General features: G+C 56.0%; 1 protein-coding gene across 1 annotated transcript; it reads left to right on the top strand.

Moving 5' to 3' along the window:
- Positions 1-3838: 3838 nt before the first annotated feature.
- ATOX1 (antioxidant 1 copper chaperone) lies at positions 3839-12300 on the top strand. The gene is made up of 4 exons (XM_006270387.3): positions 3839-3938; positions 5198-5273; positions 8374-8535; positions 12061-12300. Exons 1-3 carry the CDS (start codon positions 3933-3935, stop codon positions 8496-8498), a joined length of 207 nt encoding a protein of 68 aa, XP_006270449.1. The 5' UTR covers positions 3839-3932; the 3' UTR covers positions 8499-8535; positions 12061-12300.
- The last annotated feature ends 11064 nt before the right edge of the window (positions 12301-23364 follow it).

Genomic DNA, 23364 nt, shown 5'->3' with positions numbered 1-23364 from the left:
CGTTGCTGGACTAATTAGCTCGAAGCAGTGGTAATTACCCAGGGCGTTGCCACATGCTACCCAGGTTTGGGACAGCAGGAATCAAAGGCCACGGGAGGACAAGTCATGGAAACCGCCTCCCCCATGCTCTCAGGCAGGGATTCACAAGGATGGGGCTGGCCTTATGCCATCCGTGGCATGAATACCCTCCCTTTCTGCACCCCCCCCCCCCTTGCTATTTATATACTGAGCTGCATTGCGAGCCGCCAGCTCATAAATCAGAGGCACAGGCCCCTGCTGAGTTTAATAGGAGGCAAGTGACCGCACAGGACAGCCACGTAACAGAGCCCCCCTCTCTCCGCCGTGCAGGGGGACCTCGGTCACCCGTCAGAGCGCAGAGATCCCTGCTCCCAAGTCACCTCTCCCTTGCAAAAGAGCCGGATCAGTGCCTCCTATTAGAGCAGTGACCAGAGGCTGCGGCAAAACAGCATCCAGCCTGACCCCTGTGTTAAGGAGACTTGGTGTTGTCTTCCAGGTGGGATGCGCTGCTGATGCCCCCAGGGAGAAAGCAAGTTTGGGAGGGGGCACCTATTAGAAATGGGTATTTTTCCAGGTTTGTGGAACAGCTTTGCTTGCTGTAGGCAGCAGAGCGTGAGATATCTGGTGATTTTTCCACCTGAGATACGGGAGAAAGGGAAGTTTGAGCCAGGCATGAAGTAGACAGCTGCTGCCTGTGACTTCCCCCTCCGTGCAGCCCTGCCGACATATTTCCACCCTGACCTACTGCACTCCTTTGATCCCTGCTCCAGGCCCCCCGCACCGCTCTGCCGACGCTCCTCACTCCAGTCCTGCAGTGACCCCGCTCTTCCCAGCCTCGGCTCCATCCTTCCTGGGATCTCTGCACCCCCACGGGAAACACCTCTCTCCCCCGCACACCTGGGACCCAGCTCCCACACGCTCTTCCCCTGCTCCGCTTCTCCAGGGGGATAAGCAAACACAGGGGCCAAAAGCAGACTGCTTCTCCCCACCAAGCAGAGACCGCAAGGGAGTCCCTACAAAGACTGGGACACGGACCCTTCACATGGGGCATCGACAAGACTGTCACCCCACACAACACCCCTATAATCTCTTAAATCTCATGAGCCGAAGCAACCAAACAAAGCCCAGCCAATGCCTCCCAGCTAGCCTAACGCAACCAGCTCCAGCCTTATCTTCACAGCCATTTCCCTTTCCCACTCCCCCATCAACCTTTGTATCCCACACTGATATTAGCCCTTTAATCATGCTATGCAGGGCAGCCTGTGCTAAACTGAATCCCTCACAGCTGCCAAGGATCCACATCAAACCAGCTGCAAAGTTTCTGAATCACCAGCCTTTCAAACCTCTTTGGCTCACATGGCTGCCTTGACCCTCCCCAATTCACCCCCCAACACTCAAATGAGACTTTATTTTCCCCAGCAGACTTTAGCTAGGAAAAATTCAACCCCCCCCCCAAACCCAATCAAATTCCTAGTAATTATTAGGCACACTTGACATCAGCTTTAATCCATTTCCTAATTAAGAGTGGAAATCTTTTGTTATTTCTTTAAAAGAAAAAAAAATCCCTTACCTTTCTTCCAAAATTTTACCAGCTCTGGCTCATTACCCCCATGGGGAAGGGAGGAAAAATATGTAAGTGGGTGAGGCCCTGCAGCGCTATCAGGTTATCCGAGGTAAGTTCCTCCAGCCAAGATGAAACCTAAGAACCACACGCCACCCCCCACAACCTGCTAATGAAATATCTTCCATCCCAGGGAGCGGGCTCACTTATAGTGTAGATTAGACTTGCTTTCAGCAGGGTGAAATAAAGGGCAGTTTGGTCTAAATCCTGCCTCGTCGGATGTGGCTCATGAACCTAGGATGGTTCTTGCCACCCGCGTGACTGCAAAAAACACTAGTTGTATTGCTTCTTGCTGCACGGTGGGCATGTCTTTCCCGGAAGCACCAGTAACGCAACACCCCCGCACCCACTAGCAACGTTAACTACTGCACGGTTGGCTTTTCCTCCTCTTTCGAACCAGAGAGTGCAGCGATTCCCTCTGAGGGCGTGCGCTGCTGTGGTTCTGAGCAGCGAGCGCTCTCGCGTGCAACCCCCGTGCTGTCCTGACACTTGCTGCGGTCTTTCCCCTCGGTTTGCCCTACTTCTGTGGGGGCTTTCCTACTTTTCCTGAAACCCCGTGTTCCTGGGAGCTGCAGTATTGCCACCTCCCCAGTGTCAAAAAGCAAGAGACAGACTCTTAAAAATCAAGAGATTTGGAATGTAAATCATGAGATGCTGGTTTTGAAGTGTGTGTGTGTGTGTGTATGTGGGGGAGGTGTTATTTGTGAAGGTTTGGGTGGGGTTTGGAGCCAACGGGGGGGGGGGGGGTGTCCCTGTACACCTTGGCAGGATGTGGGGTGCTGTAGGGCAGGAGTGAAAGCAGCAGCGGGGCTGTGGCTTGGGAGTGAGGGACACACACACACATACACACATGGCTCTGTTGCATGGGGAGGCTGTGGTTTTGGGAGCAAGGGTCCTTGATCTGCCCCCCTTTCTTTCCCCCCCATAGACTTACCAGCTTGGCGCTCTCTACTCGGACCAGAAGAAAACAAACCCCTGAGATTTTTTCTCTCTAATCAGGAGATCGTGAGTCACAGTTAATATGACTTGGAAAACAGGAGTCTTGAGATTTTTTTCATGAGAGTTGGCATTACGGGAGCTACGACCCGGGGGGACAGGCACCGAGGAATCGCCGCCGTCAGAACGGCCTAGAGGGACAGTTGCGTGGGCAGGGGACACATACTGCGCAGGTCCGGGGTACGGGACAGCCCGGTTCCTCAACCATTGCACTTACACCCATTCCACTTCACCAGGCCAGTTCGGAGCCGTCCAAAGGGGGATGCACTTTTTATGTAATGAAGGTGGCTGAGCCTGGCCTGGCGGGAGAGAGGGGCAGAGATGCACCACATGTAGAGGAAGGCTGCAGAAGGGAACTCCTCCCTGATTCACCCCCCTCCCAACACACGCACCCACCACAGCTCCATTTCGGGAGGAAGGGATGCTTCTCTGTGGACCCAGCCTGTGCTTTTGCCCAGGCTATTGGCATTGTGGGCTGCCACATGGGTCTGGGAAGGAATTGGTTTCCTTTCTGCTGCTATTCAGAGGTGGGGATTGCGACTGAGCTGTGCCAATGCTCCCGCTGGCACTCAAACCCGCAGGCTCCCGGCTACAGGGTCCTGTCCCTGCACTCAGGATGTTGTTTTGAGTTTTCTTTTAAACTTCCTCTATGCTCTTCATCTCCGCTGTAGCACATTGCTTTTAGTTTCTTCTGCAGCGGGATAATATAGCAGTCCCCCCCGGAGCCCATCACTAAAGTTTCTAGCTACTCTTTCCCTGGAGAAAAACAGGGTTGCCCTCTCTGCCATGCCATCTGCACCCATTTGTCCAAATCCTAGGTCTGCCCATGGGGTGAATCTTAGTAAAGGAGGGTGGGAAGGGACCTCAAGAGTCCCCCCCCCCTTCCCTAGTCCAGGCAGGACCAGCCCCAACTCCATCGTCCCAGCCAAGGTGGGTCTTCAACACCTCCAAGCACGCAGACTCCAGCGCTTCACCGCCCTCCTGATGTCCAACCTGCTGCAAGATGAGCCCATTGCTCCTTCTGGCGCCTGCCCCCACTGAGCCCAGCCCAGCCCAGCTCCGTGCTCTTTGCAGCCCCCCCGGTCTCCTTGGCGCACTGGTTTGGCTGGAGCGGGCGCAGCGCGCTGCATGCAGCAGCCCGAATCCGAATCCGCTCCGGCGTCCCCGCGGCTGCAGCCGGGCAGGAGGCGGAGTGGAGGCGGAGCGGGCTGAGCTCTGCCCCGGCCCCGGCTCCGCCCCGGCGGCCTGCGTGAGCCCGGATCCTGCTGCCGCTGCATCGCGGAGCCGCGCCGCAGCCATGCCGGTGGGTGCCTGCGCCGGTCCCGATCCGGATCCGAATCCGGACCTGGGTGGGGTGCGCATCCCCCCCCCCGTCCACCAGCTGGGGGCTGGCAGTGCCCGGGACCCCCCCCCCCCCAGCTTGCCAGGATGGTGCCCACGGGTTGGGTGCAAGGACGGACCCCAGGGCGTGCAAGCATCCTTTTGGGAGCTGCCCCAGGGGCAAGTCTTAAGGAGGCAGAAGCAGCGGCTCGTCGTTAGCCCCGAGCGATGCCAAAGGTGCCCAGACCTCGCTTGAAGGATGCCCCACCATGGCTTGAAGGATGCTCGGCGCCCCGCCGCTCGCCGAGGGGTCTCCAGGCAGCGTCAGACCTGCCCAACTTCCCGCAGGGCTCAGCGGACCCCGGGCCACCGTGTCTCTCCTTGTCCTGCCTCCACGCGCTCGGCTCTGCTTCGAGGGCGAGACGCTTTCCCTCGAAACGGGCCGGGCGATGTCGTGGGAAAGTCGGTTATTATCCCCGATCGTGAGCAGACGGCCCGTGTGGGAGAGCGGAGAGCCGGCCGCTTTCCTTTTTAATAGTTGTGCTGTTACCGGCATCTCTACCAGGCAGCCGGGGTCCCGTTTAAGTGTGCCCAATCGGTCCGTGCAGTGCATGTATAGGGGCGGGATTATCGGTTACGTATACCGGCAGCCGCAGTCGTGGCTTGCAGCTCAGCTGCAAAACAGGGTCCCTTCCCAAAAACTCTTACCTAAAAGGAGGCAAGACGTGGTTGCAGACAGGAGCGTGCGAAAACACGATCATGTTAGGGCAGTGACGCTCAGCCACGGGGATGTGGCACCCGGGGTGCCTTGAGATCCTTTTCGGGGTGTTGTGGGGTTGCAGTTGGCCGTGCACACGATTGGCACGATAAACCCAGAGTTTTCCGGTAGGAATTCATGGTGCTAAAACCGTGCTGCCCTGCTGCGGTTTTGCTGAGGCCTTTGCAACAGAAGAACGGCTCTAGCAGTTTTGGGCAGTCAGAAAAGGAGTGAAAAGAAAAGCTGGTCTTTTCTAGCAAGCCTGATGAGGGGTGCCTCCAGCCTAAAAAGCTTGAGAACGGTGTGCAGAAACCTGGGTCGATGCTGAGAGTCCCCGTGTTGTGCCCCGCGGGGTTGCGGCAGGAGCCTGTTTTGCTCTCCTCTCTCCTCTCTGGAGAGGAGCAGCCTTGCGCTGTGAGCTGCAGTCCCAAGGCAAAACGGGCCTCATTGCCGTCTCCAACCTCTCCTCCTCCTCCTCGTTTCAGAAGCACGAGTTCTTCGTGGACATGACCTGCGAAGGCTGCTCCAACGCGGTCACTCGTGTCCTGAATAAGCTGGGAGGTGAGTGGCACTGCGCCAGGCCTGGGAGCCAGCGGCGGGTTGCAAAGCGTGGCAACGAACTTGCTGCTGATGATGATTTACATCCCAGCCTAGCAGCCAGGTGCAGAAGTACCAGGGGACGAGTGAGCCACGTGGAACGGGAGTCCTCGCGCCAAGCCTCTGCTTCCTCCCTTCTCCTTGGCAGAGGCTGGTGCAAGGTCCCTGCTCTCCTCCCTGGTGTGCACTCTCCATCGAATGGCACCCTGGACCAGGTTTGCCGGTGCAGAAGGAGGTTGAGGGTAGCCTCAACCTGTTACCTGGGCACATCCAGGAGGCCCCAGGGAGCCTGCTGGATCCTCTGCATAGAGAAACATGCCCAAGCACATCAGCATCTCCAGGTGTGAAGCAGAAGCCGTAGGAGGTGTTCACACAGAGAGGGAGAAGGAGAAGGGGATGGGAGCTGGTGCAGGGCAGTATTCAAAGCCTGCTTGCTGCACCCCTCCTGGGAGATCGAGCCCACCCCCAAAATACATCCCCTCGCCAGGCCTGAGGAATGGGGCAGCCCTGGGGTAACCCCTGCCCGGCTGCATCCCCCTTGGGCTCGGGAAGGAGTGCAGAAGTGGGTGCTGTGGGTGTAGCATCCCCCAGAGACTCACCTTGCCCCTCACTCTGCTGCCGTGGCAGGTGGTGAGCCAGTAACTAATTATTAATCTTGCAGCAGACTCCCGTGACCCTGAGAGCGGTGGGGGAGGAGGGCAAAACTGCCTCGCAACAACAGGAAATTCCAGTCCAGTTCCTCTTCTTGCAGTGCAGGGCAGCTATGGGCCTCGGGACTGGCTTGGGCTACAGACCTGGTCCCGAGGGCAGGAGGAAAAGCCGCTGATGCCCCAGTGCAAGCGCCAGCCCAGATTGCAGCCAGACCCAGCAAGGTCCCGAGAGGGGCAGGTTGACCTGTCCAGCCCGCTGATCAAAGAGGCTGCTTTCCTTCCTGCTCCCAGAAAGCAACCCCACCCCTTCGTCTTGGCTCAGGGGAGGGCCCTGCCAAGCCAGCGGCTTTTCTCAGCTGTTCTGCTTCGGTTCTTCATGCAAGCTGACCGGGCCTTTAGCTGGAGAGCTAGCCCGGCAAGGAGAGAGCTTGCAGCTCCTACGTGCAGGCTGGCTCCTCATCCTGTATGCAAGACCTGGGGTGGTTTGGTTGTGCAGAAGCCTTCTGCCGAGCTGTGTTTACCGTGAGAGCCGGGCTGCGGTCCCCGCAAACCAGGCAGCAGTCCGGTAGAAACGAGCCACATGAAACTGGTAATCAATGAGCAGAGGCAGCCCCGATGCCGTGGAGAGCATGTGCGGCGAATGCAAATGCAGCCCGGACACCTGGCTCTCGCCGGGCCTGGTTGCACATGCATGCTTCTCTCTGGCCGGCTGCGCTGGAGGCAGAGCAAGACAATACTCTGGTTCCTGCCAGCTGGGAGACAGTCCATCCCTCTGAGCCTCTCACTGATGTAGCAGCTTGCTGCACCAGAGAGTGAGGAAGGCCTTTGGAAGGAGCAGGAAGGAGCCTGGCTACTCATCTTTCTTGCCTGATGGGACTTATATGGGGCCCCAATAACACATGTCAGCTGGTATCCCCAGTTTCTGGGGATAGTGTTTTTAATTAAATGCATGCCCTGGCTGTTTTTGAGATCCCTGCTGCTACAGAAACCAAGTTCCTGTGTTCAGTCTCGAGCCCTTGTTCCCCTTGGCCAGCTGCTTTGAACTTCTAGTTGTTTCTAAGGATGTATCTGTGCACCAAAGGGACAAGGATGTCTAGTGGTGAGAGGGACGGAGCTGGGCTTTGCCATTTGACTTTGGGGGAAGGCCATATTTGCCTGTGTGCCTCAGTTTCCCCACCTGTAAAGGGTTTATTATTGCAGAATGCCCCCCCTCCCCACTAGCATTTCCCAAGTAGACTCGGGGAGGAGATGGAGGCTGAGGGGGTCAACCCTCCAGTGACAGATGCTAGAAAAGCCTGCCTGTGCCTGCTTCCTATAGGTAGGCGTTGTGGGGATTCAGGCAAGGGAAGAGACCGTGGGAGAGGAGAGGCAATAAAGAACTGCAATTGAGGGGAATTGCAATAGAGGGAGATTCAGAGAGACCTCAACATACTGGAGGATTGGGCCAAAAGAAATCTCCTGAGGTTGAATTAGGACACATGCAAAGTCCTGCACTTCGGACAAAGCAATCCCATGCACCGGTGCAGGCTGGGGGTGACGGGCTGGGCAGCAGCTCTGCAGAAAAGGACCTGGGGTGACAGGGGACAAGAAGATGGAGATGGGTCAGCAGTGTGCCCGTGTTGCCAAGAAGGGTAAGGGCATCCTGGGCTGCATCGGTAGGAGCATTGCCAGCAAATGGAGGGAAGTGATTCTTCCCCTCTATTCGGTACGGGTGAGGCCACGCCTGGAGTCCTGTGTCCAGTTTTGGGCCCCCCACTCCAGTTTTGTGCCTGCTCCACCTCCACCTCCTGCCTGGCTGCAGCCACTTGTAACGCCGGAGCGGATTCGGATTTGGGTTCGGGTTGCAGCCACCCCGCGCACCTAGTGCATGCAGGGGTATGGGCAGCTGGGCTAGTGTTTAGAGCCCAGGCAGGGGGGCAAGCACCCCCCGGCTCAGAGGAAGGTCCCCTCCTAAGGCAGGATCAGCTCCATCCAAACCAGTTTGCAAAAGAGACTGGAGGGTGCTAATAGCAGCCTTCACCTCCCTGCAGGGGGGCTGCGAAGAGGATGGAGCTGGACTGGTCTCAGTGGGGACAGATGACAGGACAAGGAGCAATGGGCTCCAGTTGCAGCAAGAGAAGTCGAGGTTAGATATTAGGAAAAATTCTTTCCCTAGGAGGGTGGTGAAGCACTAGGACGGGTTACCCAGAGAGGTGGTGGCGTCTCCATCCTTGGAGGTGTTTAAGACAGATTCTTGTCTGGGATGATGCAGTTGGGGCTGGTCTTGCTTGGAGCAGGGGGTTGGACGAGATGCGACCTCCGGAGGTCCCATCCAACCCTCATGTCCTATGAGTCTATGATTATTTTATGTGGGGGGGTCATGACCTGGAGAGGACTTGGCTCCTCATCTCTGGGGTCTCTTCTCCCCCTCCCAGGCGTCCAGTTTGACATCGACCTGCCCAACAAGAAGGTGTGCGTTGAGTCAGAGCACAGCATCGACACCTTGCTAGAAACACTGAAGAAAACCGGGAAGACCACCAACTACCTGGGGGAGAAGTGACCCTGGAGGGTCCATCTTCCTCGGTGCTGCCAGGAAGGTCAGTCTGGTGCCAAGAGGCTCTTCTCGTCTGGTCCATGACTACCACGGTTGTGCCCAGGGGGGCTGAAGTGGTGTCGTGCAAGGGGAGAACAGGGCTGGTGCGTGGTCCCACACGGAGAGCTGAGCTGTGGTGCTAGCAAGGTGGGCTTAGGGAGCTGTCGAGGTGGGGAGAGGTCCGACTTGCCTTGACCTTTCCCTGCATCTTCACCCCATCCTAAGCACCATAGGCACTCCCTGACCTGGCTCCGGTGAGCACAGGGAGCTTCATTTTTGCCGCCAGCACCTGGAGACGAGGCCAGGTCATGACCAACTCTCGTGCCCTTTCTCCCTTCATATCCCTGCCCTTTATTTCCACCCCCCTGGACCCAAATAACTCTTTCTCTGGCTAGTGGGAAGAGCCAAGCAAGGCTTTGAGTGGTCTGCTCTTGTCGGGGTTGCAAGAACACCAGCTCGGCCCCACTCCCAGATGAATCCATGCTTGCCAAAAATGCCCCTCCCCGAAAACAAACACCAGAAGAGCCCTGCCAGCCGAGCGTGCCGGTTCCCAGGGCAGAGGCAGCTCTCTAGGGGAGGATGTACTCAGCAGAACAAGGACCTGGGGACTGGCTGGCCCAGGGGGGTTGCTTGTTAGCTAAGGAGCCTGCAGCTGGTCGTCACATCTGTAGCCTCAGGGAGGGCTGGAGCTCACCAGGGGCAGGAGATGCAGCACTAGGTGACTCACCTTTAAATAGTCTCATTGAAATGAGGTCTTGCGGTGGGTCTCACGCCTCCCATCTAGTCTGGGAAACCACCGTGGCATGCTCACTTTGTTAGGCCATTCGTTGGCATGAACTGAGCGCCCTTACTGCAAGAGGGGGTTTCTCCCAGACAGACCCGGAGGGGCTGGGGACGACTGTATTTGTTTCTACCACGTGCTGCGCTGACGGTATCCAACCTTGCACCTTGGCATGTGCCGGCTGGATGGAGGGCTTGTTTGTATTCAGCAAGCAGCACTGTTTTAACAGACGGGATTTAAATTCCAGTCAGGTCAAGCCGTGCAAGGTCCTAACATAGATGGCCTTAAACGTTTAACCCTTGCTCAGATCCTTTTGGTTTGCATCAGTCAATTCCTGGATTAAGATGGAGGATTAAGCCAGTTTAAGTGCATCTATTAGACACTTGCGTGGCTGGAAGTAGGGGCTTACACATGGGGTGTGTTAAATCATGCAACGTTGCTACTCAAGACGAGCCCTGATTCTTACAAAATAAGAAAAATCCTGGCTTGAAGCAGATGTCACCAGTAACATCCCGTGGCATCCCAACAGACCTGAGTGTTGTGTGGAAAGAAGAGCCCGTAGGCAGGGGAGATTTGGAAACCAAGGTCTCCTTTGAGTTGGCCCCGTACCATTGATCAACTGTGGGAGCTTGGACAGGTCGTTCTACTCTGGTCCTCAGTTCCCCATCCATAAAATGGGAACAATGCCTGCTTGCTCTGCAGGAGAGTATGGAGGACTCTCTGATTTGCAGACTGTCTGAGCTCTGACGTGTCTGGTGGCTGTTAACAGGAGAAGCAGGTGCTCACAACACCTGAAGGTGAGGTCCCCTCCTATTAGATCAGGGCCCTGGCCACGGAAAGCCTGTGCTGAGCAGATCATCAGCATCATGTTTGCTGCTGTTAAGTTCAAGTACGCGCTCACCTCAGGAAATCCTTTATCTGCTCGTGGCCCAAGGAGCCTCTGAGAGAAATGCAGCTGAAGGATCCTCATAGAAAATTCAGGTTGGAAGGGAGCTCAGGAGGTCACATCTAGTCCAAGCCCCTGTTCAAAGCAGGACCAGCCCCAACTATATCATCCCAGCCAAGGTTTTGTGTAGCCGGGCCTTAAATACCTCCAAGGATGGAGATCCCGCTACCTCTCTCGGTAACCTGTTTCAGTATTTTACTACCTCCTCATGAGGAAATTCTTCCTAATCCCTAACCTAAACCTCCCTGGCTGCAACCCAAGTCCATTGCTCCTTGCTCTGTCATCTGCCCCCACTGAGACCAGTGGGGAGAGGTGGGCACGTTAGCAGGGAGGGAGAGACTGCAGAAAGACCTGGATAGGTTGCAGGGGTGGGCTAACAAAAACAGGATGCGTTTCAATACTGACAAGTGCAGGGTGCTGCACTTGGGCAGTAGCAACCAGCAGCACACTTATAAGATGGGAAACTCCCTTCTTGAGAGCACAGAGGCAGAAAGGGATCTTGGAGTCATCATTGACTCCAAGATGAACATGGGCCGACAATGTGAGGTCACGGTCGGCAGGGCTAACCGGACCCTATCGTGCATCCACAGGTGCATCTCAAGTAGGGCCAAGGAGGTGATCCTCCCCCTCTATGCGATACTGATCAGGCCGCAGGTGGAGTACTGCGTCCAGTTCTGGGCACCGCACTTCAGGAGGGATGTGGACAGCGTGGAGAGGGGCCAGAGGAGGCCACTTGCATGGTCAGGGGGCAGCAGGGCAGGCCCTACAAGGAGAGGCTACGGGACCTGAACCTGTTCAGCCTTCTCAAGAGAAGGCTGAGGGGGGACCTGGTGACCGTCTATAAACTCACTAGGGGGGACCAGAAGGGTTTGAGGGAGACCTTGTTTCCCCCAGCACCCCCTGGGATAACAAGGAATAACGGCCACAAGTTGTTGGAGAGTAGGTTTAGATTAGACATCCGTAGGAACTACTTCACAGTCAGGGCAGCTAGGATCTGGGACCAACTTTCAAGGGAAGTGGTGCTGGCTCCTACCCTGGGGGTCTTTAAGCAGCGGCTTGATGCCTACCTGGCTGGGGTCACTTGAGCCCAGTTTTCTTCCTGCCCAGGCAGGGGGTCGGACCTGAAGATCTGCAAGGTCCCTTCTGACCCGACTTCTATGAGTCTATGACCAGTCCAGCTCCATCCTCTTTGCACCCCCCTGCAGGGAGCTGAAGGCTGCTGTTCAGTCCCCACTCGGTCTTCTCTTCTGCAGACAAAATCAGCCCAGTTTCCCCAGTCTGTCCTCATAAGTCATGTCCTCCAGCCCCTGAACCATTTTCATCACCCCCCGCTGGACTCTTTCCAATGTGTCCACATCCTTTCTGTAGTGGGGGCCCACAACTGGACACAGGACTCCAGATGTGGCCTCACCAGTGCTGAACAGAGGGGAAGAATCACTGGATTTGCTGGCAACGCTTCTCCCAATGCAGCCCAGGATGCCAGTAGCCTTCTTGGCACCCAGGGCACACTGCTGGCTCCTGTTCAGCTTCTTGTCCCCTGTCCCCCCAGGTCCTTTTCTGCAGAGCTGCTGCCCAGCCCGTCACCCCCAGCCTGCACCGGTGCAGGGGATTGCTCCGTCCTCAGTGCAGGACTTTGCACTTGTCCTTGTTGAACCTCAGGAGATTTCTTTTGGCCCAATCCTCCAATTTGTCGAGGTCATTGCTGGACCTGTCATTGCTGATGGGCGGGTGGATTTTCTTTCAGGCATGGCCGGGAGGGGGCAGCCTCGTCTCACTTTTCTCCCCCTCCCTTGTTTCTGCAGCACGAGCGCATGGCTCCAGGAAGACCGTGGCTTACTGTTTACACTTCTGCTGACACCCCTTTCCTCCTGACCTGGGTTCCCCTACCAGCTGCTGGAAAGAAGAGGGCTAGAAAGGAAGAAGACCCCCGGAGGAAAAAGCCGATCGTGCAGTAAAATTCCCCTCTTGACCTGTTAGAGCTCTTGGTGCAAACTCCCTCTCCGGCCCTGCAATAAAGGAAGGAGCTGCTTCTCTTCTCCATGGCGGGTCGCAGTGTCCCCCTGTTTTCTTCAGGCCCTTTGGTGAGGAAGGGTCCATGAAAATAAGGAATTGCATCTTCCTTAAGACCAGTTCTCCCAGCTTCTGCTGGCCACAGCTTCACCTTGCTTTCCCCGTCTCCAGCAAGCTGAGCTCTTGTGCTGTCTAGGCCGGGAGTTAAATGAATGAGCATCCCATTGCAGATGTGTCGCACACTCCGCCAGGGGCTCTGGATGCGCTGGGACAACCCCTTGCATTTTTTCCTTGCCCCAAGAAGGCTTCATTAGTTACGCTGTATAATTATACAATATATTAGTATATTGCTGTTGGTTGCAGAGGTCCCAATAGGCACTGGCACCCCATAGTGCCAGGTGCTGTACGTGCACGTAGTAAGAGATAGCCCTGGCTCTGATAGTAATTACACACTCAGGTTAGTGGGGGAAACTTAGGCACAGGCCTGTGAGGGGAGATGAAGTAGCCTCCAGGGGTTAAATGGCAGCTCAGTGATGAAACTAGGGCTCCCTGGCTCCCAGGTTATCGTCCTCTCCACAAGCCTGCCCTGCTTCTGTGCTGCCGGGGGTGGTCGGCTTAATTGAGGGTTTACTTGTGATACCACGTTGTAGGCTACCTGTGTGTCCCCTTCTCCCACCTGCTACCTCCTCATGGCCTCAGGGGCTGGGCCTGTCCTTGTTCGCTGTCCCCCAGCCGTTATGGCCAAGCCCCCTTTTTCCTGAAGTCACCCAGACTACGATGGCTCATCGATGGTGTGTCAGTGACTGCTTCCACCACACCGCTGCCTTTCCCCCATCAACAGCAGGCCCATTCAGGGCAGAGCACGTGCTTGTGGGTGAGTGCTTGGGTTTCTTAGGTATCCAGGTTATAGCCATATCAGTCTAGAGGCAAAAGGAATCAGGACTCGTGATAGAGGTGATCTCTTTTATTAGACCAACTAGATTTTTGCAAAAAAAAAAAGGTCTTTAACTGCAATTCTGATTGCAATGTTAATTTCATTGCAATGTATCTCATTGAATTTAATTGCAATGTTAATTTCATTGCAATGTATCTCATTGAATTTAACTGCAATTTAATTTCATTTAATTTTCATTACATTGCAACATTTCTTTAATTTGCAAAAAAGCTTGCAATCAAAGAATCTTTTTTGTAAAAATCTAATTGGTCTAATAAAAGAGATCACCTCTACCATGAGTCCTGATTCTTGGGTTTCTTAGCGCAGCCTTTGTTGGCAGCACGGTGTTGGCCCATTTCCTAGCTCCTAGCAGGAGCAGAGCCTGCAGCCTAGGCTGAGGTCTAGCTTCTGTTCCCAGAGCCCTTTTCAGTCACCGCTGGGTTTCTCTCTGCCGGTGTCTGAAGCTGAAACCGTCAAGCTGAGCTTGTTTTACAGCCCTCTCGAAGGAGGAGGATCGACTCAGGTTTGAAGGCCGTCGTGACTTTGCAGTAATCACTTCCCATTTAGTTTTAATGCCATGCTGAAAGCCCTGGCTCTGCTCTGGGGGGACTTGAGCTCAAAGGGGGCGGACACACGTACTAACTTTCCGATGGTTAAGCCGACTTAACTTTTTCAAGTCGACTTAGCATACACATGTATGTGCAGCAGAGCCGACTTGAATGTGGTACAAGATAATACACCTTCAAGCCCCTGGGGCTGCTCCTTGGTCTTCCATTTGCACACCCAAGCTGCAGCCAGGTGCAGCCTGCCCGACTGACCAGCAACAGACTGGGACAATCCTTTGCCTCGTGGATGGTGTGAAGGGACCACGGGGCAGACTGGGCTGTTTCTGAGTGCAGAACGGCCGTCACGTGCTTGCTGGGTCGTTGCGTGGCAAAGGACTGGACCGTCTTACACAGCGCTCAGGCATGGGCTGGGTACGATGAGCTTCCTACGGCACTTGGAGTCTTCCATGCGGTATAACTCTCCCAGGGGCAATAAGCAGGGGCTTTGGGACCTAGCTCCTTTGGTAAAAGTGGAGGAAATCAGACCCGGCTTGGTCCTTAAGCTGCAGAGGGCCGGTCTTTGGCAGGAGCCGGAGAGCCCTCTGGGCAGGGATTAAGCTGAGCGTAGCAGGGGGAGCTCCTGGATCCTAATGCTGGATCCTCCGTGCCTGGCTGCAGCTGGCACAGCGTCACTGGAGCCCACGTGCCGTGCCCGCCTTCCCTGTGCCTGCCTTGGGGCTTGATAAATGCCTCTGAATCTACCTAGCAGCAGGCGCTCATTATGTCGGGCTGCTGCTCTCTTTCCCCTGCCATTAACTCTTAATGAGAACAAAACCCTGTCATTACTGCCTCTGTAATTTCCCCTCCCTGCGCTCCTCGGCTGGACTCCCGCAGCCGCTTGAGAAGCTGCGACGATGCCAATGCCAGTTGTTTCCGCTGGCGGCGAATGTGCCCAGCCCTGGGATTTGTCGAGGCGGGTCCTTTCCTGGGCGGACGCATGGGTGGGCTCCCTGGGTGTTTTCCAAGCATTGGAGGTAGGGGCGGTATCAGCCCTGGCACTGCCCAGCTGTGTCTCAGTACAGCTGTGCTAACCCCTGGAGAAGGGCAGCGGGTGTCCATCCTTCTCAGCTGGGTCTGTCCAACAGGTGCTGGCTGCAAGATCAAGCCGAGGGGGATCTCAGAAAAAGTCTCTCCCGTTGTCACCCCTGAGACAGCCGCCTCCTGCGGGTGTCGGAGCCAAGCCAAGGGTGGTTACCGCTGTGCTGGTTTCCGTCTATGGCCTCTGCCGTCTTCCTTCGTTCAAGGCATGAATCCTTGCCACACACTTCACACCCCCCCCTGCCTGGGGCTGGGGCTGGGGCTAATCCAGGTCCCTAGCATTGCCCGATTCGAATCCCTGTATAAAGGAGGGGGTCGGAGCAGGCTTCCTCCTGGTCCTGCCCCTGGCTGTGGTGGAGACGGGCTCTCTATCACCCCGCCACGGTCAGGATATATGCCCCCACCCCTTAAATCCAACTGGTGCTTGGTCTTTGGTGTGGATCTCCCTATTGCATGCTCCTCACCCTCTCCCCTTGGGGCAGGGCGGAGGGAAGCCTTGCAGGCCCCTGATCCCACTAGGCAGGGGGCTGCTGAGGTGGGCAGAGAAGCAGGGCTCCCACCCCCCAGCACAGAGATGCTTGTTAACCCTAGCTGAGGAGCTGCTTGGCCCCAAATCCTGGAGGAACTGGGGAGATTACAGCTCAGAGCAGCGCTGCTCGCAGGACAAGGTCGCTTGCCCGCTTGCCCGCTCCGGGCACAACCCAGGTGCAGAGACATGGCTGCCCCCGTCCCCCCTTCCCAGATTGTGCACAGCCTTGCACGCTTATCGAAGGAACAGGGAGCTCCACCCCATCCTGGTAGCAGTCTCAAGGCTGCCCTCTCTCCCCCACTCAGGCTCCCCTGCTTCCTGATAAGATAAGGAGAGCTGCAGAAAATGCTTTTTTATCGAGTGCCTGGAAACCGAGCTGTTTGGTGGCACGGCCTCTCCGTGAGCTCAGCCCTCCAGGGTCACACCGTGCAGAGCCATTTGAAGTCTCCCATCCCCTCTGATGCTCACTGCCATTCACGTGCATTTTCACAGACCTGCATCTGAGCTACTATTCTACCCAAGAGAGCATGTCATTCACCACTATGCCTGAAGAAGGGCGTTTGGGCCCAAAAGCTTGCAAAGAACAATTTTTCCAACTGTTTAGTTGGTCTAATAAAAGATAGCACATCTGTCCAAAGAGCCTTGTCTGCCCATTTGAAAACACCGGCAAGGCTAGATAACGAGACCTTTGCTTGCATGCATGGGAAGGGCTCTGGCCTGATTACACGTGGAACGAGCCGGGGAGAGCGGCAAGGGTGGGATGCTGGGAGTCTAAACAGAGCCGGGGATGTCGGATCCAGCGCTCAGGGCTGTTTATGGAAGGCTTTAGAGGAAAATGCTGACTCCTCAGCAGAGCCTAGGGGGAAAAATTTCCATGTCGAGAAAGCCTGCAGCATTTGCAGACTGGGGGGAGGAGCGGGGGTGCAAACATGGTGCAGAATGGGAGGGAACGGAGAAAGGGGACATTCATGCGGAAGCTCAGCAAAACCCTCCCGCCGCGGTGAGGAGCCAGCGGTTTCCCGTCCCCCCGAGAGGCTGACGCTATGTCCTGTCAGCCCGCCAGCTCTCCGGAGGGGCCTCTCTCTGCAAAACAGGCCTGGGCGCGATCCTGCAAAAGTGATGTCTGGAGCTGGTCCTTCCCACTGGGGGCGAGAGGAGGGTCATTGGGGTGATGAGTGCGAGGTCTGGAACGGAGCCGGGACAACCGGAGCAGCCTTAAGTCTGGGCAGAAATATCTCTCCCCTTCTCAAAGCATTTGCAGATCTTGTTTGGTTTTCTGGGTTTTCCTTGAAAGCCATCTTTCCCCCTGGAACGACCAGTCACGGGCACTGCCCACGTCTCCCCTGCCCGCATCTCCCCTGCTTCTGCTTCGGTCGGTGTTTCAAGCATCGTGTCTTGTAGTCGCACGTGCGGTTTAGCCCGATAACGTCGGGGATTTGCTGGGAGGTCTGTGAAGGCGGAGATCTGGCTAAGCTCCTCTCTGGACCAGACCTAGCTCTTCCCTTTCTGCCTGGGAAGATGATTGTCGCTTAGGTGGAAAGACATGAGGACCCCAAAGCCTCGTGCCCATGAAAAGGAGTCTCGCTGGTTATTCATTGGCTTTTCCACCCTCTCTCATTACCAAGCAGCCTCCTGGGTTATATGTAAAGCCCACAGCACATGGATGAACCACCCAGGAATAGCAGTGACAAGGAGAAGGTGGCTCTTGGAGACCGAACATCCTTTGAAGGCGGGTGGGGAAAGGCAACAGGGTTCAGCTCTGGGCATCGCAGGACTTCTTTCCTGGGAAACAAGCCTACCCGCCTATGGTCTCTAGAGACCCGAAGGCTGGCATCTGACCCGAGGGGATTCAGTGGATGAAAGGGCAGGGCTTTCCTGGCATCGGGCTCCTCCATTTCACTTTTAAATCGAGCTGGAAAAGAAAAAGCAACCCATCTGCCTCAGCACGGGGCACAGGTCGAGTGATACCGGCCATGCCAGTGTATCCTCCCAGCTCCCCAGCATTGCTACGGGCCAGGAAGCCGTGGTGGGGTGTGCTGGCCTTGCCGGCAGCTCACCCACCCCCTTCTCACATTGCTTCGACATTCCTGCGCGAGCCGTCACCCTGGCTGGTTGCCTCTTGAGCTCCCGAGAGGCAGCTTGAGGCCTTTCCACAGGGTATTGCTGTGTATAAACACTCTTCCCAATTGCTCTCCAGCCCCATACTGAGCAGGCCAGCTATGACAGCAACCCCCCCGTATGTTCATGATCCCTTCAAGGGGATGGAGAACGGTGGGATGCCTCCCTGAACTGATGTCCACAGCCCTTGAGATGCACTCAGCCCCACAGACATCCAGTCCTTGGTTGCAGAATACCCTCCGCCTGCCAGCCTGCAGACCTGATGAGACCCTTTTGGCACTGGATGCACCAACTGGGTCTCTGCTATCCCTCCCGGTGCAATCCTGCCCCGGGGAACAGCCACACAGCAGGGGCACGAGGACATGCCACACCAAGAGCAGCTGTTCAGAGCCTTGCCCCCCAAAGGGGTGCAAAAATCAGCAAGCGCACATCTGCTAAACAAACCTAATGAATGGTGTTAGGAAGCGCACGCGGCCGCCAGCATGCAAGGAGTTTATTTCAGAGCTCTTTTATAAACCAGGTCAGAAAGGTGGTCAGGATAAAAATAAAGAGCCCAAATCCTCTACCCCAGGCCGCTGGCGAACGCGGCAGCGCTGGGCTGGGCTGTTGTTTTGCATCTCCTTTCTCCGGCAACTGCCGCCAGCACTGGCTCAGCACTTGGCACCCCGCTCCAGCCGCAGAGAGTGAAGCTATTCAGCTGTTCTGCTAAAAGCAGATGGGAAAGGCAAAGAAAACAAAATCCAGCGAGCTGTAGAAATGCAGCTTTTGTGGCTGGACACGTTTGCGAGAGACAGCTCGCGCCCTGCGGCTTCCTTGGGCTGAGAGATCATTTATCTGGCTGATTAGCACCCGGGCAGTCGCAGCCGGAAGTGGCATTCGGGGCAGCGGCAGGGATCAGGTTGGGAGATATCTTTTGTGAATGAGCTGTACAAACAAAGGGTGCTAAAGGGTGGGGGCTAAGGCACCCTGCAAGCATCTAACTCGCTGGGTCTCCCTGGCAGAGCGTTTGCCGGCTGTGCCAGGAAGAGCTGCTGTGCGTTGCCAGCCACGTGTCACCTAGGCCAAGTCTTGGGGCACATCCTAGTCTCTCACGTGGGCAAGGAAGGTAGCTCCTGACCTATCAACATGAGGTTTTGGTGAAGCAACTGATACTGGCTTCTGGAAACCCCAGAGTCTGCTCCTGTCTGTGTTTGTGCCTGCTCATGACTAGTGGTTTGTGCCCGAAAGCTTGCAAAGAACAATTTTTCCACCTATTTAGTTGCTCTAATAAACAATATTACATTTACCCAAAGAACCTTGTGTCTTTGGAAGATAACTTCACTAACACCAGCACCCAGAGGCAGAGCTGAATTTTACCCTGCTACGAGGCAGAGGGGCTGCCGGGGCATCACTGAAAGCAAAATTAAACCCGCTGGGAAACGCTGCAATGTTTAAACCCTTCCAGATCGATCTGGCTGTCCCTGCCAGTACAGCATTCCTAATGCAACACGTTCACTCGGATTTCGGGTAGGTCATGACCATAAACAGCTGGACGACAACACGTGTATGGCCAATACATCCTATTCCCCCGCAGAAGGGAGAGCCGAGGGAGTGGAGGGTGTGGATAAGTCCTCTCCTAGTTAGAGCAGACAACCTAGTCCTCTCTCAGATCCCTATGCCCCTTTCTCCCCAAAAGCCTCGTTTGCTGTCCTCAGGCAGCTGAGAGCAGGATTTCGTCAGGGCAGCCCGTTGTGAGCGGGCGCGGGCTGGGATTAGCTCTCATTGCAGGAGCTGCTTGTTGAGCGTGCCCTGCATGGCACCGAGAAGTAACAGAGCAGGCCGGGCTGTTTGCTTACACCAGAAGTCCCGTAGAGCACTTGTACACGTCACGAGAGTCCGGCACGGTCTGGCCGGACCTGGTGCTCCGTGCAGGCGAAGCTCAGAAAAGGGATAAACTGAAGGGGGGGCTCCGCTGGGGGTGTATTGGCAGAAGGACCTCGTCTCCGCGTGTTGAGCGGTAACTGCTTGGATTGCAGGCTGACGTGTCAGGGAGTTGGCTCCTGCCTCCCCTCTCCTCCGGCCCCCCGAAGCGGGCTCTTTTCCAGACACTGCAGCAGTAGTTCAGTGATAAGGAGCAGCCTGCCACATTTTGGTCACCACTGCTGATGGTGTGGGGTGATGTTATAGATCCCATGTGTTCTCCTGGGCTTTACTTTCATCCCTTTTGCAGGAGCTGGAAGCTGCAGGAGCTGGAAGCTGCAGGAGCAGGCTCTGTGGCCCTTTGAAACCTGGAAAGAACAGCTGGAAGCTTTTAGCCCTAAGCCCATCTAGGGAGGGGTTTTAAAGTCACTCCCAGGACAGTTACATGGAAGAGAGCTGACCCAGGGGAGGGGAGTGGGGCCAGCCAGCATGCTCTTCCTCCCAAGCAGCCTCTTCCAGCATCTGTCCCTTTTGCCTAGGCCCCTCCGCTCACTAGGCTGCCCTGGAGCCAGGCGAGAGGTGGCCTCATGCTATATTCTGGCCTCCTCATTGCACCCCAAGACCTCATTGCACCCAAAGACCAGCTGTGCCCATGCTGCAGCTCTTGCAGAGGGTACAGCAGCAAGAAGAGTGTGGAGAAAGCCGACGGGTCTCTGGGACAATTTCTGCTCTGTATGTGAGCAGCTGCACGGCTCCAGCTCCAGTCGGTTCAAGGAGGGTCGTGGGATGCTCTGGGAAGAGGCAAAGCAAGCAGAGGACTTGCTTCAGGCTGTAATATCATTCACTTTGCCCATCTGAAAAGCCAGAGGCCAGAGTGCTGGGTCCAGCCAAGCAGAGGGTGGGTAGTCCTTCTGCCAATACACCCCCAGTGGAGTCCCCACTTTGGCTTGTCCCTTTTCTGAGCTTCGCCAGGTCCTGCCAGGCTGTGCCAGACTCTCGTGACATGTACAAGTGCTCTCTGGGACTTCCAGTGTTAGCAAACACCCACCGCAGGCTCCGCTGAGACCCACTCAGTTCATCTCACTGCAGCCGTGAACAGCTGGTGGAAACCCCGTTCGTTAAACTGTGTTAGCATCTGGGGCAAACGAGCAGTGTAGCTGCCTCCGTAGCAAAGTGCACGAAGCACTTGGTGTGTTGGAAGGCAGGAAGGGTTAACAACCGAGCAGTCCCTTGGGCTGGCATGACGGAGGCACACCGGTTTCTTAGCCAACAGTGCACAAGGGAATGATGTGGCTTCCTCACACCCAACTTCTTTGGACTCTCCAGCCTGAACGATCCTTTGCAACTGGGGCACCATGAGCCCAGAGCAAGGCCTGCCCTCCTTCCTCCAAAGTAAGACACCTGAGCTGCCTGGCCACGCTGCCCCTATAGTCTATCAGGTTATTAGATTTTCTAGCAGCTGAAATTTGGGGTTAGAGCCCTTCTTGATGTTAATTGCTTCCCTCTCCAAGAAACCCCATTACATCCAACCCACCCAGAACAGGCAAGTAGCATCTGGGTTGTATATGACATGTACAGAGAAAAATACTGCTGCATTGTCACATACAGCTGCATGGCTGCAGTGGGGGAGGATGTAATGTCCATCCTGTTTTAATCCCTCTCCTCTCCCTGATATAAAGTGGGCATTAGCGATAGCTTTATCCGGAGGATTTCATAACAGCTCACCAGAGACAATGCTGAGGGACAATGGAGATAGACATGATGGGGCTGGGCCTTTCGTGCCTTCTTTCTTGCTTTTGGCCCGTTTGAGAGATGCCGGTATGCACAACTCCACTGCAGCAGGGAAAGCTGCGTGCCTCAGCCCCACTGCTTCCCCCCCGCGGGAAGGCAACTCTCAGCCAGGGCAGCTGACCTCCCACATGCACCTGATTTATTTATTTTATTTGCAAAAATACTTATTTAATATTTTATAATATACAGCTCCACCTCCTGCTGCCGAGTCCTTCGCCGAGACAAGCTGGAGGTGTGTTTATCGGTGTAGACGACCAAGGGAGACGGGTCCCTATGGAGGAGGCTGAGTTTGTTCGACCAAAATCAGTCAGGAGCACTGCTGTCTCGCCTTCCCGCCTGCTATGGGGACCCCTCGGCATTCAGAAGCTGGTTGAATGCCTTGGGACCCCTCATGCGGGAAGTCACTTTTAAGGAGATCTAACTTCAAGGTGATGCAAGATGAGCTTTGTTTTGCGGCCAGATGCACGCGCACAGGCAGCTCACATTGGCAGCACGAGCACTGCTGTGAAGACGTGCAAACCCCCCCACCTCCACCAGCACCGTGGCCTCATGTCTGCTGCAAGTGCACACACACACACACACACACACACACACACACACACAGCAAAGCAAATCTGTGCACCGTGGACCTGGGACTGAGCCAGGGCAACGTCTGGTTACCATCAACGGTTACGGTAATAATAGCTCATCTGTGAGCCATACCAGTGGGGACGTGGCCTCCCGGGAGCCTGCTGCCCTCGGCGAACCACACCCTGGGGCGGCTCTCTTGCCATCGCCGGCTGCTGGGCAGGCGGCTCGGCCCAGCTGGCAGCCGCATGGGCAGGAGCTGGGGGCGGCGTGGAGCAAACACAGAGCGGAGACAGCCAGGACGACCGGCCGCCGAGGGAGGGGAGCAGCGTGTCAAGATTCCCCCGATGCTGCAGGGGAAACGGAGGACAAGGAGCCCCCATCGTGTGAGAGACCCCCTTGAGCACCCCAGGGCTGTTTTCACCTCGAAATCCCTCTCCCTGTCCTCACCCATGGGATGGCTAGGGTCTTGTTTCACTCAAGACAACTCACTTCCCTCCTCTCCCTTCTCGCTGCCTGTTTAAGGAGGGTAACAGGACCTCACCTGCTGCAGAGGACAAGCCCTGACCTGGCAGACACACACAGGAGAACAAGGGGCCCTGTCATTCGGGAGCTGCCACCTCTCCGAGACCCGGCGTCCTATCTTTGGACGTTACCGGGAGGCACGGCCCCCCCCAGGGATGTTCATCAACGTGCCTATTTAGGAGGGCCAGTGCCCGTTTATCCAAGCAAAATAGCCGTCCCTGTGCCCCTCCCGGATGCTCTCCCAGCCAGGGGTCAGGAGGTGCAGCCTTGTTTGGCGTCTCGAGCAGACCTGGTCTGGTGGGGACGGTCTGTTTGCAGAAAGGCCATCCCAGGCTTTTGCCCCGTTGTTGCATCCCTCGCTCACACGGTGGAGAGCTGAATTTGCACAGCCTCAAATGTGGCTTTGCTCCGAGCAAAGGGCACCACATTATTGCACTGCTCGTGGTCCCCGTCTTAGCCCTGCTACCCTCTGCCCCTCCTATACAGGTCACAGCTGTCATTGCACCTCACATGGCAGCAGGTAGGATGGACCCAGCTCCGGGTGGCCCTGAGAGGACAGGCGAGGTGAATGGGAAGGTTTTCTGTCGGCATCCCTCCAAGATCTATTGATTCAGAAGTTTCCCCCCCACCCCAGCCCTCAAATCTCACCCTCCAACTCTCACTCAGCCTGCCCAGAGACCATGATTCACCAGGGAGTCACCACGGCAGCTCGATTCCTCCCTCCTCCAAGCAGGCTCCCACTGACATTGCTCCATCTGCCCTTGCTCGCCTCGAAGTAAATCAGCTGCCCCATCACCAGCATTGCTCGGAGGCTAGCTGGAAACCCAGCGAGGCCACACAGAGCGCTCTTGGCTGTTCCCAGGCCAGGCCCAGCCATAAGCAATAGCAATTACTTAATTGCCATAAGCAATTACTTCTGCTCCTTAGTTCTGCACTGACTACGGCCTCGTGCATCGCCACTCCAACGCACTTGATCTCCTCGGGAGCGTCCAGACGAGCGCAGACGCGCAGTGTGCGGCGCTGCAGATCTGTCTGCGGCATTGCACACGTTGCACATACAGGCATTCCCTGCACTGCTAATCTGCAGCAC

This window comes from Alligator mississippiensis, chromosome 9 (assembly GCF_030867095.1).
Source record: "Alligator mississippiensis isolate rAllMis1 chromosome 9, rAllMis1, whole genome shotgun sequence".
NCBI classification, from domain to species: Eukaryota; Metazoa; Chordata; order Crocodylia; family Alligatoridae; genus Alligator; species Alligator mississippiensis.
This window is presented reverse-complemented; position numbering and strand designations above follow the sequence as displayed.